The sequence below is a fragment of the Daucus carota genome, chromosome 1 (genome assembly GCF_001625215.2).
Source record: "Daucus carota subsp. sativus chromosome 1, DH1 v3.0, whole genome shotgun sequence".
Taxonomy (NCBI): domain Eukaryota; kingdom Viridiplantae; phylum Streptophyta; class Magnoliopsida; order Apiales; family Apiaceae; genus Daucus; species Daucus carota.
Window position 1 is genome coordinate 50,597,876 of NC_030381.2, and position 15,718 is coordinate 50,613,593.

Consider the following 15,718-nt stretch of genomic DNA (forward strand, 5'->3'; position numbering starts at 1 on the left):
CTTCGATCAACCTCCGATTAATCCTTATTACATTACTTGACCGATTAAATTCGATTCCCGCTTCTTGCGACACTGATATTAAATCACTTAAAATGAAAATAAAATAAAAATTATAAACAATTTTCCAACATTTCATACATAAGAGTTCAATTTTCATTAACACCACCGTAATAACCCGGTTAACTGTACAGGTTCATAGCAATTCATAACTTTGTATCTAATCTATTTCATCCACCTACAGCCTAAATACAGAAAGACGTTATAAGAATGGTTCGCTCAAAACAAGTAAAGAAGAGTGTAAGATGAGTACAAAAAGGTCAACATATATCTCAGGTCACGAATTTATGATTCAACATTGACAACATACTGATCATTTTGATCAAATCTTATCTGGTTCCATCTATCTCCTTTGACAGCATTTTAGATAATAATTGCATTGTAACTAATTTTGATGATCACGCTACCTTGTGCAGGTAATTCATGATGGGAAATGAACGTCGGACCATGTTCCCCAGTCATTTCTTAAGATTTTGACATGCACTCTGCCGTGTCACAAAATGTAACCGGAATCAAAGCGCGCGTTCCTTCTCCAGGTATCCGATGTCGAAAAGCCATCCCAAGACGATTTTAACGACGTCGAAAAGCCATCCCAAGATGATTTTAACGACGTCAGGAGGCATTGAGTGCCCAGCACACTGAATTGAATTGCTATGAACCTGTTGGAGTTTAATTCTATATTCCTATGTTTAATTATTTATTTAGATTTATTTAGATAATGTTTTGGTTTTATTTGAATAAGTCTCTGTAACGTGTGTTGGTTGCAGCGAGAATAGGTCTTCAGTAATTAAGTTTGGATAGGTTAGTCGTGGAGATATATCAGGAGGTGTTCCTAGTTTTTAGTCACCACCTTAGGTGATGGGCTTTTAAATAGTTTTAGTCTGGAGTAGTTAGTTCTTATCTCTCGTGATCTTTCATTTGTACGTTGTATTCTTTCCCCAAGTTATATACTGAAAATGAGTCTTTGCTCACAGCCTTCTTGTCTTTCAATTTTACTTGTATAAACCACACACATCCACGTTGAGTTTCTAACACTTGGTATCAGAGCGAGGTTGTTTATGCCAAAATATATGCCGAGGTTGATGACTATGGAGACATCAAAAATCAAGGAGGGAACAGTGAGTATAAACTATCCGATGTTGTCAAAATCCAACTACACGGCGTGGTCAATGAAGATGCAGGTCTTCATGGAAGCTCAGGGAGTTTGGGAGGCTGTGGAGCCTAGTGACCCGGAGGTGAACGTTGAAAAACGGATGGATAAAATGGCGCTGGCAGCAATTTATCAAGGCATTCCAGAGGAGTTTATGTTAACTCTGTCCGGTAAGAAAACGGCCAAGGTGGCGTGGGAGGCAATCAAGACAATGTGTATGGGGGTGGAACGAGTACAGGAGGCTAGGGTGCAGACATTAAAGGGAGAATTCGAGTCTCTCATGATGAAAGACTCAGAGAATATAGAAGATTTCTGCTTGAAACTGAGTGGCATTGTGACTAACATTCGAGTTCTTGGAGAGGCTATGGAAGAGTCCAGTGTTGTAAGGAAGATTCTACGTGCTGTGCCTGATAAGTTCCTCCAAATAGCTTCAAACATTGAACAATTTGGAGATGTTAAAGCCATGTCAGTTGAGGAACTGGTGGGACGTCTCAAGGCCCATGAAGAAAGAATGAAAGGTAGGAGTGAGCAAAGTGAGCAACAACAACTTCTCTTAGCTAAGAAATGGAAGGGCAGACTGGACAAGAGCAAGATAAAATGTTTCAATTGCAACATTTATGGTCACTTCGCCTCAGAGTGTGCCTCGACGAAAGAAAGAACACTGTCAAGAAGCAAATCTAGCACAGCTTCATGACGACGAACCAGCATTGCTGTAGAGGCCATATGGGCCAACAAAGACAAGCCATACGGGCTTGTGAATAATAGCCATAAGGGCTGTGAAAGGGATGCCATATGGGCAGGAAATAAATTGCCAGAGGGGCAAACAAGGAAGCCAAAAGGAGTTGTGATCAGTGGTGCCATATGGGCACAGAAAGGCCACACGGGCTGGATCAATGTATTTGCCATACGGGCATGAAGAAGCTGTTTGAGTTCAAGGCATGCCATACGGGTAGCTGAAGAATTGATAGATAATATAGAATTAAGGGGGAGATTGTTGGAGTTTAATTCTATATTCCTATGTTTAATTATTTATTTAGATTTATTTAGATAATGTTTTGGTTTTATTTGAATAAGTCTCTGTAACGTGTGTTGGTTGCAGTGAGAATAGGTCTTCAGTAATTAAGTTTGGATAGGTTAGTCGTGGAGATATATCAGGAGGTGTTCCTAGTTTTTAGTCATCACCTTAGGTGATGGGCTTTTAAATAGTTTTAGTCTGCAGTAGTTAGTTCTTATCTCTCGTGATCTTTCATTTGTACGTTGTATTCTTTCCCCAAGTTATATACTGAAAATGAGTCTTTGCTCACAGCCTTCTTGTCTTTCAATTTTACTTGTATAAACCACACACATCCACGTTGAGTTTCTAACAGAACCTGTACAGTTAACCCAATTTTAGAGGGCCAAAATTTTTAAAGGATAATATATATATAAATTGTTGTTAGGTATACCAATGTAATTAAAATTTAAAATTTCTGTTAAGGAGGTAGTAAAATTGTTTATACGATATGATTTTTTCAATAAAAGGACTAAATATTTAAGTTTAGCACAATGGAGCCTGTTCATTCGAGGCGTCTTATGCAGTACTGAACATGTATATTTGTACATACCACTATTTTGCACAATGATTTTTCCTTTCAAATTCGCTTTCTACACCAATATAGTTTCGTACATGATTCATTGTTCCCTTTTAAAGAAAATTCGGATTCGGCAACATGATGAGGATAACTGCGACTCGATCGAATAACCTGGCCGACCGATGGTTAGGTCCACGGCTCCACGCGAATGTCTGACCATTTTGCATGGATAATGATGGATTACAGTCAAGGGCGGGTTTAGGATTCAAACTGCAGCTTGCAGGGATGCCAAGCAAATTTTCGAAAAATATCTTTTTATTTTTAAAGTTTATGGGATACTTCTATAATTTTGTAAAATTTAGAATGGTGAAAAAATGTATAAAAAAAATTTAGAGGGGAAATGTGTGCGTCCTTGATTACATTTAAAAGCTCAGCATTCTCTGGAAAATACAATATGAATTGAATAAGTGTTGTTCTTGATATAGAGATATGCAAGGCTCTTCAGATCAGCTAATAGTCCAATAGAGTAGCTATCAAGTAGTTACACGACCACGACATCGACAAGATATAGAATGTCATGAGGATGGGTCGATTTAGCCCTCTTACCAACCAGAACCGTACCGTGACATCCACGTATCCATTCAAGCACCACTAGTACTTACAAGTAGTTGCTAATTAAACCAGAGAAAACACACAACAATTTCACACCGCCTAATTAGTCCAGTTTGTTGTGTATAAGTATATACGGACACACATGGCTTTGTAATAAGAGATGGATCAGTTGGAAGAAGAAATATTGGAGCCTGTAAGTCCTACAGGACAATACTTAAACAGCTCAGTGCTTTCCCTTTCTATATTAGGCGTTTTGGAAACAGAAATCCCGATCGACGACTCGCAAACCATTCCCCTCCTTAGAGATGTTTTCTTGCCTATCAATTCTCGATTCTCTTCCATCATGGTATCACCATCTCTTTATTATATCTATCTGCATGCATGTGCTGAAAGTGCTCGCAGATAATTCCTATAATTCATTTCACAATGTTGTTTATTTTGAATAATTTTACTCTAGGTATATACAAAGTCATCACATTTTAGGACAGTATATAACTAATAGAGGTCTCCGTCAAATTAAAGAACTCTCAGTATACACAAATCTACATGTTTGTTAAGTCATTATTCTTCGAATATGTTACTATAATAATGGTCTAGTATATTATGTTATTACACATATGTGTGTGTAAATAGCTAGTGTGTTCAATTTGTTATTATGATGTGTACTTAAATGTATTTATATCATACGAAAAACTAACCCTAGCTAGCTGTAGGTTGGTGAGAAGAATGGGGTGAAGAAATGGAAGAAGGTTGAAGTGAATCTCAAGGAGCATGTTAATGCACCAATATTCCCGGAAGGCATGCCACTAGAATATTACGACAATTGCTTAAGTGATTATCTGTCGAAACTAAGCGTGGATTTACTCCCACAAAACCGGCCCCTGTGGGAACTTCATCTGTTCAAGTACCCTACAAGTGATGCAGCGGGGACTATAATTTTTAAGCTGCATCATGCACTTGGAGATGGATATTCACTTATTGGAGCTCTCCTCTCTTGTCTACAAAGAATGGATGATCCTCGCGTTCCTCTGACATTTCCTTCGCGTCAATCTGACTCTTCTTCCACCAAGCTGCAGTCCAAAGGAAATGGCGTTTCAAGCTTTTTTAAGAGCTTAATTGGAGTTCCATCTTCCTTTGCCAATACTGTAATGGACTTTGGATCCAGCCTTCTGAAGAGCAGCATTATTAAAGATGTGGAGTCACCACTCCGATCTGGTCATGACGGGGTGGAATTTCAGCCCATGGCTATGGCCACTATGGAATTTTCTCTAGATCACATCAAGAAAATCAAGAACAACCTCAAAGTGGTAATTATCTGTTAGGCTGTATATCTGACTCTATACGTAACTTTAGTCACGTATTATTCTAATACTAATTTTGAATTATTGCAGTCTATGAATGACGTGATTGCTGGAGTTATATTATTAGGAAGTCGATTGTACATGCAAAGAGAAAGGGAGAATTCCAGCAACTTGAATGCAAATGCACTGATGCTATTAAACACCAGGAATCTTGATGGCTACAAGTCTGTAGACGAGATGGTTAAGCCCAAGTCTACAATGCCATGGGGTAACAACTTCGCATTCCTACACGTCTCCATACCTAAGTTAAAAGCTTCCCATTTGTCAGATCCACTCAAGTTTGTGTATGAAACACAAAACACTGTAAAGAGGAAGAGAAACAGCGCGGGGGTCTTTCTAACCAGTATAATGTTAGACAATCTTAGAAAATTTAGAGGCCCTGAGGTACGTTTATATATGAATTGCTTTTACTATTGTTTTACGTATAATATTTGAAGTTACATTCTCCTGGAATATAGAATGTAACTTCAATATATGAATATGATGTACCAGCTATCAGTTCTTGCTAACATCAAATATTGTTATCAAGAAGTAAATTAAAATTATTAGTTGCTTTCCAACTAGTTAATGGTCTGCTTCAGTGTCCAACTAATTACAGATAGTTTTTCAATTGAGATGATGTTAATCATTGATAATTATGTGTGGCAGGTAACATCTGAATACATCCGAAACACTTTGATCAATTCAAGCATGACCATCACAAATCTTATTGGCCCAGTGGAACAAATGAGTTTGAGTGATCATCCGATAAAAGGCCTCTACTTCTTCGTGGTTAATGCTCCACAGGTATATATGCATTTCAACTTTGTTATTGATGAGCTGATATGGACATACTAAGGACTATTTTACGATGTTGAATCACCGGCAGCCTAACGATAAGATAGATACTACCCCTTGTTTTCAAATATCATGTCAATAACACTTTTATTATGATTGTAGTGTAAAACTGATTAGTAGTTGTGCAAATACGCAGAGTGCTGAAGTGACAATAATGAGCTACGTGGGAAAGGTTCGACTTGGAATCGGAGTAGAGAAAGACTTCATAAATCCACACAAGTTCAAGTCATGCATCGCCCACGCATTCGATATGGTCTCCAAAGCCGCAGCTGTACCATAGATCTGCAAACCCACAAACAGAATCACTAACAGAGTACTGATCGATTAATGAAAGTTGATGAAAGTGGGTGTGTGTTTCTGTCGTGTGTATCATAGTTTATGTGAGAAAGGAAAGCTATCGGCATCACATCATTGTGTTCGTCTCTTTGTCTGTTCATTGAATAATAATAAGAAAAATAAGAAAAACTATTTTTCTTAAAAATAATCAGTTGTGACTTTTTTTAAAATACAGTACAATTATATGTGTAATCTGATTTGTAAAAGTTGTAAGCTGAAATGTAAATGCTTTCGATCAACATTACTTTTACTGATATTTTTGAAAATAAATTTAAATATATAAATATTTTTGCAAAATTCTCTTTTCTGTAAACAGAATTTTTAAATTTAAGATGTACGTAATATATTCTTGTGTATAATTGTTATGATATGTTAATAATTTAAAAACATTATTAAGATTTTCTTAATAATTAATAAACTAAAATTTTGTTAAGCTATCTTATTAATTTTATATTTGAACTCATTAAATATTTAGAATAATATCAAAATATAATCAATTTCTTGTATTGTAAAATATCTGGAATATAATGATTTTTCGTTCTTTTCTAAATTTAAATATGTGTGATATAAAGTGAATGAATGAGAAAAATATCATTACCAATTTCATTTTTTTATTATTTGATTTGATAGTGTTGGGAGAATATATAACCTATATTTTAAATAAATATAAGATGATATACTAATAATAGAAAAAAAAAATAGATACTCAAATGATCAAATATTCAAAATTTTTTAATAAGGTAAAGCGAATATTTCGTGTATGCGGGAAAAATGGAGTACTCAAATACTCCCTTCATCCCAATTTAGATGAACTTTTGCTCATTTAACACATATTAAGGAGTATTAAATGATTGTTGTTTTTTCCATCTATAATATTAGTTAGATGGTACATTGAAAATAATAAATAAGCAATAATAATAATGGAAGATTGTTGATAAATGTGCATTGAAAAGAGAAAAGTTCAACTATTTTGTGATAAAAAAATTTCTCAAAAGAGTAATCTAATTTGAGATGGAGGATGTAAAAGGGAAATGCTTGATTTGTTCAAGTGTTCACCACATCCTTAAATTCCATCCCAGTTATTCTAAACCTCAAACACTACAACTCAGAAATAATGAAGTTAGTTGTTCAAGTAATTATGGTCTGCGCCAACGCCCAACCAACTACTTAGTTAATTAAGGATGAAAATGGCAGATAGCACAAGAGATTACGTGGGTGCTACAACGACATCAGATTATTCTAATTGTGGTCTGTGCATCATCCATCATGCAGCAGGTTACATCAAACTTGGTTCCCATAACAACTATTTATGAGCCGATCGATAATGTGAATGTATATGCCTTTAGCTGGGACTATTCTAGTGTTCAAAACAAGCGGGCTTAAGGACCACAGTGTTTCTAGTTAGGGGTCGTTTGGTTCAGCTGATTCTGGTATCAGGTATGGGTTTTGTTCATTCCAAACCCATACCTGGTGTTTGGTTGTCTATTTTTATAATCTGATACCCATACCTCAAACCCATCTGGAATCAGATTTGATACCTTAGGGGGGAGGTGGGTATGAGAGAGGGGTATGAGGTATCAAATGAAAATTTTATTAATTCATTTTTATTTATAAAGTTAAATACAATCTCAAAACACATAAATTAAATGGGATATGATATTTTTTTAATTTGAAATAAGTTATACTTATTTTTATTTACTGTTAATTAGTAATATTAGTTATTATTAATTATTTATTTTCATTCCAGTACATAAATTATTTATTTTCATTCCAGTACTAAACCAAACACAAGATATCAAGAATGATTCCTCAACCCCATACCAGCTTAACCCGATTCCTGATTCCAAACCCATACCGTCTCGTGAACCAAACGACCCCTTAGATGTATCTTCATATCTAGTCAGTTTCGTTTTCCATTGAGCTTTTATTTCTTGCACCTCCGGTGTCAAAGTATTGTTATATGTCGTAAATCATCATATATCGGTCTAATAAAGGATATAATACAATGCAATTAGGGCCATCTCAACCCGGCCTCTTCAAGACCGTCGGCCAGTATAACTAACAGGTCCTTTCATATATTAATAGCTCTTCATGGAAGATACTAATGATGAGGGTAATGAGGGTAGCAATCGCGTAAATATTTTTTGTCAATGAGTACAGAAGAACGTTAAACTGCAGAAAAAAGAAATAATCTCATTACTATATGCGTTTCAGAAAGAGCATTAATATTGCAGTACAAGCAAGGGATATTACTGTAGCATCGACACAAGAAGTAGAAAAGGGGTGAATCACTATCTTGCAATTAAGGTTAAAGTTTACAACTAAGTGGTTCGCCCCACAGGACCAAAGTTTGGAACAAAGTTACCTCTTTATTATAATCTGTGTAGTGCTAATGTAGAATGTCTAAAGTGAGCTGCTGAATACATTGTTGCTTCTATACTATATTGTTCAATCCATAAACAGCTAAGACCCACAATTAAGCAGATAAACCAATGCTTACTACTCATGTAAGACAGACCTAAAAGGCATGCTCAGTTTGGTTGAGGCTCCAAGTATGGCCATGAATGACAATGGCTATGGAATAGCTTTTAATAAAATTTAAAATTTAAAATTTTAGTAATTTAATTTAGTTTTATGTAATTATATTTAGATTGTACTATTGTAGTAGTTGAGGAATTAAGAATTTAATCAAACCAATTAAGTATATATATATATATATAGTTGCTAGTATGTTAATCCATGTGAATCACACCAGAAAGGGCAGAGTCTTAGTGTTATTGAATATGTAGGGTTAGCATTATAATTTATTCTCCTCATCAATCTGTCTCCGATTTTTAAAATTTCAAAACTACCTTTGTGTAGGAACAAGTATGGCAGTACTTTCAATCTTGGTGCACCCTGCTGCTTGCAGATAATGCATTTTGTAGTTCTGTACAGCTTCCATCTGCAACTTTGCATATAAAGTAAACGCCAGGAATTAAAACCACAGAAATAATTCAGTAGCCTAGATATGTAAAAGATATCATATATAATTATTGAACCTCAGAACCAAATCTGGGCATATATACAAAACTGAAAGCAGATTTCAATAATTAAAAGTAGCCACATTCCAAAAATGTGTTAAACAAGTTAACAAGGCATCTGAGCAGGTGACCACATCATTGTATGAGGATCAGAAAACATAACCATGGTAAACTCAGAACTGGCGTTATTGATATTGTTACAATATATAGTTGGATTTGCTAAAGTATTACACAAAGTAGAGCCAAATACTTGAATAGATAAATGTCGACGATTTTCCACAACTTTACTCTGCTGTTTAAATTTATGAAAACCAACTAGTAAACTATCATTACACCTAAGGCTTGGACTACATAATAATTCTATTCTGGATAACAAACATGTCATGTGGAATCATAATTCCTAACCTACCAAACTGCTTATAACATATCAGCTTTCCCTTCAAGAAAACCTAGAGCTATATATGAACTGGCGAACTAACTAATTATGAATGGTAATAAGAGATTACGTGGGCACTATTACAACATCAGATTGTTCTAAACATGTATGCTGCGCAGGTTACACCATATTACCTTCCCAACACAACTATTTATGAGCCGATATTATGACAGTATGTGCCTTTAGCATATAGAGTATACTGTTTAAAGCAAGCGGGCTCAAGGACGGACCAGGTGTTTCTGGTTAGATGCGTCTTAACAACATACTATGTATCTGCTATTAGTAGATTTCAGAGCTTTTATATCTTGCACATTAGGTGTCAAACGATTTGATGAGTTAGGGTTGTGTTGTGCAGGTAAGTCATAATTGCAAATGACCTCTCGCAGTGTTATATAACAAGTTATAACAAGTTATGTCGTATCATGTCACATAATGTAATCAGAAATCAGAATCAACCAAGTCCTGATAACGAAATCAAAGTAAGCAGTCGGCACCTCCAGAATTACGATACCGAAAAACAACCCCAGGCTGATTTCAGAAAGAGAATGATAAGATGGATTTAATCCTCGTACGTAGTATACATACCAAAACACCGTGACATCTGCGTGTTAGTTCAAGCACCACTAGTCGATTGTTGCTGCACCATAAAAAGATATATACAAATAATTTGACACCTCAATATGTAGGAGTGTCTATATATATATGGGCACACATGCAGCAACATACACATGCAATATTCATAAGCAATATTTGGAGATGGAGTTGGAAGAAGAAATGTTTGAGCCTGTAAGTCCCATGGGACAATACATAAACAGCTCCGTGCTATCCCTCACAATACTAGGCGTTTTAGAATCAGAAATTCCTCTCCATGACTTGCAGATATTTTCCTTACTGAGAGATGTTTTCTTGCCCGTCAATTCTCGATTCTCTTCTATTATGGTATTATCGATCGTTACTCATGACATGCATCATGTCACTTGTATTGTAATGTTATATTAAATCTTCTTTTGCTAACTAGAAAAAATATTGTACACAAACTAACCCTAGCTAGCTGCAGGTTGGTGACAAGAATGGAGTGAAGAAATGGAAGAAGGTTCAAGTGAATCTCAAGGAGCATGTTAATGTACCCATATTCCCCGACGGCATGTCACTAGATTATTACGACCATTGCTTAAGTAATTATTTGTCGAAACTAGGCATGGATCCACTGCCACAAAATCGGCCCCCGTGGGAAGTTCATATATTCAAGTACCCGACAAGTGATGCAGCTGGGGCTATAATATTTAAGCTTCATCATGCACTTGGAGATGGATACTCACTTATGGGAGCTCTCCTTTCTTGTCTAAAAAGAACGGACAATCCTCACATTCCTTTAACCTTCCCTTCACGTCAATCTGGCTCTTCTTCCTCTAAGCTGTCCAAAGGAAGTGGCGTTTCAAGCATTTTAAAGCTTTTGAGTGGAGTTCCATCTTCCTTTGCCAATACTGTAATGGACTTCGGATCCGGCCTTCTGAAGAGCAGCATTATCAAAGATGTCGAGTCACCCATACGATCTGGTCGTGAGGGAGTGGAATTTCAGCCCTTCACTATGACGACCATAGAATTTTCTCTAGATCACATCAAGAAAATCAAGAAAACCCTCAATGTGGTAATGGTTTTGGGCACATACACCATACACGTTAACTAATTAAGCAGCCTATACGTTAATAATATATGCAGAATCAGAGAAAGGCTAACTATATAGTATATATAGGCTAGATTTGGGCTTCTCTCATTTTTAAAAATCAGTTTGTTTTTTTTTGCAGATTTAATAACTACTCATTTGAAATTTGTGCTTTTCTGAAGCTACTTTCTTTTATTTGAATTATTAAATTCACTATACCACTCAAAAGTTGGCTCTGCAATTTTAATTTTGCAGACCATCAATGATGTGATTGCTGGAGTAATATTATTAGGAAGTCGGTTGTACATGGAAGGGGAGAACAAGAATTCCAGCAACTTCAATTCAAATGCACTGGTCTTACTCAACACTAGGAATCTTGATGGTTACAAGTCTGTAGACGAGATGGTGAAACCAAAGACTACAACGCCATGGGGTAACAATTTCGCATTCCTCCACGTCCCTATACCCAAATTAATCACCTCAGATTTGTCAGATCCTCTTAAATTTGTGTATGAAACACAAAGTACTATAAAGAGGGGGAGAAGCAGTGCGGGAGTCTGGCTCACAAGTGTAATGCTAGAACATCTCAGAAAATTTAAAGGCCCTGAGGTACGTAGCTAGGTATATATAGTACTTGCAGCTTTTCATATGGTTTCAACTGGAATTGGAGTTATGTTCTTCTAGGTAATTGGAGTCATTCTTGGCTCTGAGATCTTGTTTAATCAATAGCTAAAGAAAAATGAAAAGCCATTAACAACTACTGTGAATTGATAGCATCTCAAACTGTTTACACCACATTTTCCCTCATGCTCTCGAGTGAGCACACTTCTCAGTTTTATATAGACCAACTGTATCCACTAACTTGTAACAAACTTTCTAACCACCTCTGTGCAATTACTACTATAGCCTGATACTATTTACAAAGTACATTCATATCCCTGAGCTATGTGCACTGATGTGCACCATACTCCTTTACTCCCCCTCAAGCTGTGTGTGAGATTCAGAGACAACACCCAGCTTGCCCAGTAGATAGGAATGTTGCTTAGAAGGTAGTTGCTTAGTGAAGACATCAGCCACCTGTGCATATGTAGGAACATGACGAGGAACAATCAGCCCAGACCTGACCTTGTCACGTATAAAGTGACAATCGATTTCCACATGTTTCGTGCGTTCATGGAGCACAGGATTAGCAGCAATGGCCAATGCAGCCTGATTGTCACAGTTTAGCACAGTTGATGGTAAATCAGTCACACCCATGTCCTGTAGTAACGCAGTCAACCACGTAACTTCACAGCTAGCTAACGCCATTGAACGATATTCCGCTTCTGCACTAGAACGAGCCACTACAGTCTGCTTTTTAGTTTTCCAGGAAATAGGTGATTGCCCTAACATGATACAAAACCCAGACGTGGACCGTCGAGAAAAGGTGCATCCAGCCCAGTCGGAATCACAGTACGCAGTCAGTCGTGCAGCTGAAGCACTGGCCAGCAAAATGCCTTGACCCGGATTACCAGCAATGTAACTGAGAAGATGTTTGGCAGCCAACATATGTTCAGAAGTCAGTTGTTGCATGAACTGCGTTAGGATGTGCACTGCATACACGATATCAGGTCGTGTGACAGTCAGATAAATCAGCTTTCCAAGGAGCTTTTGATATGGCTGATGATCCAGAAGAGGTTGACCCTTTGTAGGTTCAAGCTTGTGAGATGTTTCCAGTGGCAGCTTTGGACGTTTACCACCAGTGACATGATACTCTTGAAGCAAATCCATGACATATTTCCGTTGAGAAACAAAGAAACCATTAAGAGACCTGTTAATCTCTAACCCCAAGAAGTACTTGACCTCACCCAAATCTTTCATATGGAAATGAGAAGCTAACATTGATTTAAGCCAGCTGATATCCGAAGTAGAATTGCCAGTGATCAACAAATCGTCCACATAGACCAATGTAATTGTAACAGTCTTATCAGATGTCTTTGTGAACAAACTGTAATCTGCTTTCGATTGAATGAAATTATTGGCCTTGAGTGTTGAAGAGAGTTTATCAAACCAGCAACGGGGAGCCTGCCGGAGACCATACAAACTTTTAACCAATTTGCACACCAATCTTGTATGTGGCAGTTTGGCATCAGGAGTGGATGATTCTGGACCTGCAATTCTTGAACCCCAGCCTTTATACCCTTGAGGTAATGACATATACACTTCTTCAGCCAAATCTCCATGTAGAAACGCGTTAGTCACATCCATCTGCAGAGTATACCAGTTCTGGATAGCAGCAACAGCAAGGAGAGTTCTAACGGTTGCCATTTTTGCAACCGGCGCAAACGTCTCGCCAAAATCCACACCTGGTTGCTGTTTACAGCCAAGAATGACTAAACGACTTTTGAAACGATCTATGGAACCATCTGCTTTGAACTTGGTTTTAAACAACCATCTGCTACCAATAGATTGTTTACCAGGAGGCAGAGTTGTAATAACCCAAGTTCCATTTTTCTCTAATGCATCCAACTCAGTATTCATTGCATCAATCCAATGCTGATGCTTCACTGCCTGTTTAAACGAAGTTGGATCTGCACTTGTAGTCACAGATGTTAGAAAACAGCTGAAATTAGGTGCAATACTCTGATCAACCACAGTTGGCATTATAATATCATGTAAAACAGCCACATTTGTTGAATAATTCTGCATCCAGACAGGTGGCTTCCGAGCTCTAGAAGATCGCCATATTTGTGGCATAGAATTCTCAGGGGTAGAGCTTGAAGCACTTGAAGTCTCAGCATCTGTAAAAGTTTGAGTTTCTGCATATTGGCCAGATGTCTCCACATAAGGCAATTCCCAATCAACAAATGGAGTCTGGTCTACAGATGGCATTTCAGTTGGTAAAGGATGCAGGTAGGTGTCCTTTGAATTACTGTTAAAAGGAAAAATTGATTCCTTAAAACAGACATCTCTAGATATGAAGGCTTCCTTAGTTGTAATATCCAACAGCCTGTACCCCTTTGTAGCAGGAGGGTATCCAATAAAGACACATGGTTTACCTCTATGAGCAAATTTGTCATGTGTTAGCTTAGGATTAGCTGCAAACGCCAAACATCCAAAAGCTCTCATATCAGTATACTCAGGTAATTCTTTAAACAACATTTCAAACGGAGATTTTTGATCCAGCACTGAAGAAGGCAAACGATTCATAATATAAACCGCTGCTAAAACACATTCTCCCCAAAAATCAATCTTCAAACCAGACTGATATTTCAGTGCTCTGGCCATTTCTAAAATGTATCGATGCCGTCTCTCGACTCGGGCATTCTGCTGTGGTTTATACGGACATGATGTCTGATGTATAACTCCATTTGCAGCATAAAATTCATTACAAGACACATCTTTAAACTCCAGGGCATTGTCAGTCCTGAGCACCTTGATATGCTTTGTAAAGTGTGTAAATGCATAAGCATGAAATGCTTTAAAACAGCTCACAAAATCTGATTTATGCTGTAAAAGATACACCCAAACCATTCTGGAGTAGTCATCAACTAATGTCAGAAAATACCTGTACTTTCCACGAGTTGGCACTTTGTAAGGCCCCCATATATCAGCATGTATCAATTGAAATGGTTCTGGAGCATGTGAGGAACTGACAGCAAAAGGAAGTTTGGTAAACCGTGCTAAAGGACATGTGACACACACATGAGATGATACATTTTTCAGCAGAGATTTCACTGATGATATAGACAGAATTTTGGCCTTGGGTGCATGACCAAGCCTATTATGCCATGTTTCATAACTGGACTCATCAGTCTGAGCAATATTACAAGATTTCTCAGTGTCAACCAAATAATACAATCCATTCTGTAATATTCCTGTACCTTTAACCTCTCTGTTTTCAGCACTCATGATAATACACTGTGTAGGATAAAACAAAACCTGACAAACATTATCCAGTGCCAGCTTATGAATTGACAACAAATTGTGATGAAACTCAGGCACATATAACACACCTAACAGTGTTAATCCATTTCCCAACTTGACATCTCCAATATGAGATATATGTGCCACATCACCTGTTGGAAGTTTAATAGTAATATTACTAGCAACAACAGACACATTACTTAGCAAATTCAAGTCTGAGGTCATATGATCAGTTGCTCCGGAATCCATGATCCAGCTGCCATCAATGTGCTTAATGTCAGTGCTAATAGCCATGCCTGAAAAAGGACTCTCCAGGTCTGAATTTTCTTCTTGTGAACCTGTAGTAGGCAACAGTTTCAGCAACTGATCAAACTGTTTTGCAGATAACATCACATGACCAGTATCCTCTACTCCTTCCTGAACAACTGCAAAGTTGACAGATTTTCCTCCATTCACTCTGTTTGATTGCCATTTTCCAGCAGTAGTGGAAACATTCCCAGATTTTCTACTCTTACTATGCCACTTCGGATAACCTATGATTTTCCAACAATTGTCTTTACTATGTCCTTTCCCTCCACACTCAAAACACCTATCAGTGCTGTGTGAATTTCCAGATGTGGTTTTAGTATACATTGCAGCCATTTCATGACTCGAATCCACCTTGACATTTTCCCTCTGTGATTCTTCTTGTTGAATCACAGAACAGGCCATCTCAACCGTGGGTAAAGGAGTCATCATTAGAATTTGACTACGCTGTGGTGTGTAA

General features: G+C 37.2%; 2 protein-coding genes across 2 annotated transcripts; both read left to right on the plus strand.

The window, feature by feature from the left end:
* Positions 1 to 3,449: 3,449 nt before the first annotated feature.
* Positions 3,450 to 6,059, plus strand: LOC108215152 (wax ester synthase/diacylglycerol acyltransferase 4). Its single transcript, XM_017387520.2, has 5 exons — positions 3,450 to 3,736; positions 4,104 to 4,697; positions 4,782 to 5,135; positions 5,400 to 5,537; positions 5,725 to 6,059. Exons 1-5 carry the CDS (start codon positions 3,551 to 3,553, stop codon positions 5,866 to 5,868), a joined length of 1,416 nt encoding a protein of 471 aa, XP_017243009.1. The 5' UTR covers positions 3,450 to 3,550; the 3' UTR covers positions 5,869 to 6,059.
* A 4,066-nt stretch (positions 6,060 to 10,125) lies between these two features.
* Positions 10,126 to 11,775, plus strand: LOC108224224 (wax ester synthase/diacylglycerol acyltransferase 4). The gene is made up of 4 exons (XM_064087040.1): positions 10,126 to 10,322; positions 10,441 to 11,031; positions 11,302 to 11,655; positions 11,731 to 11,775. The coding sequence occupies exons 1-4, from the start codon at positions 10,140 to 10,142 to the stop codon at positions 11,773 to 11,775; spliced, it is 1,173 nt and encodes a 390-aa protein (XP_063943110.1). The 5' UTR covers positions 10,126 to 10,139.
* The last annotated feature ends 3,943 nt before the right edge of the window (positions 11,776 to 15,718 follow it).

Coding starts and splice junctions, on each gene's coding strand:
- LOC108224224 (XM_064087040.1), top strand. CDS start 10,140: ATGGAGTTGGAAGAAGAAATGTTTGAGCCTGTAAGTCCCATGGGACAA. Junction 10,323..10,440: donor CTCGATTCTCTTCTATTATG/GTATTATCGATC, acceptor AGCTAGCTGCAG/GTTGGTGACAAGAATGGAGT. Junction 11,032..11,301: donor TCAAGAAAACCCTCAATGTG/GTAATGGTTTTG, acceptor TTAATTTTGCAG/ACCATCAATGATGTGATTGC.
- LOC108215152 (XM_017387520.2), top strand. CDS start 3,551: ATGGATCAGTTGGAAGAAGAAATATTGGAGCCTGTAAGTCCTACAGGA. Junction 3,737..4,103: donor CTCGATTCTCTTCCATCATG/GTATCACCATCT, acceptor AGCTAGCTGTAG/GTTGGTGAGAAGAATGGGGT. Junction 5,136..5,399: donor GAAAATTTAGAGGCCCTGAG/GTACGTTTATAT, acceptor TATGTGTGGCAG/GTAACATCTGAATACATCCG.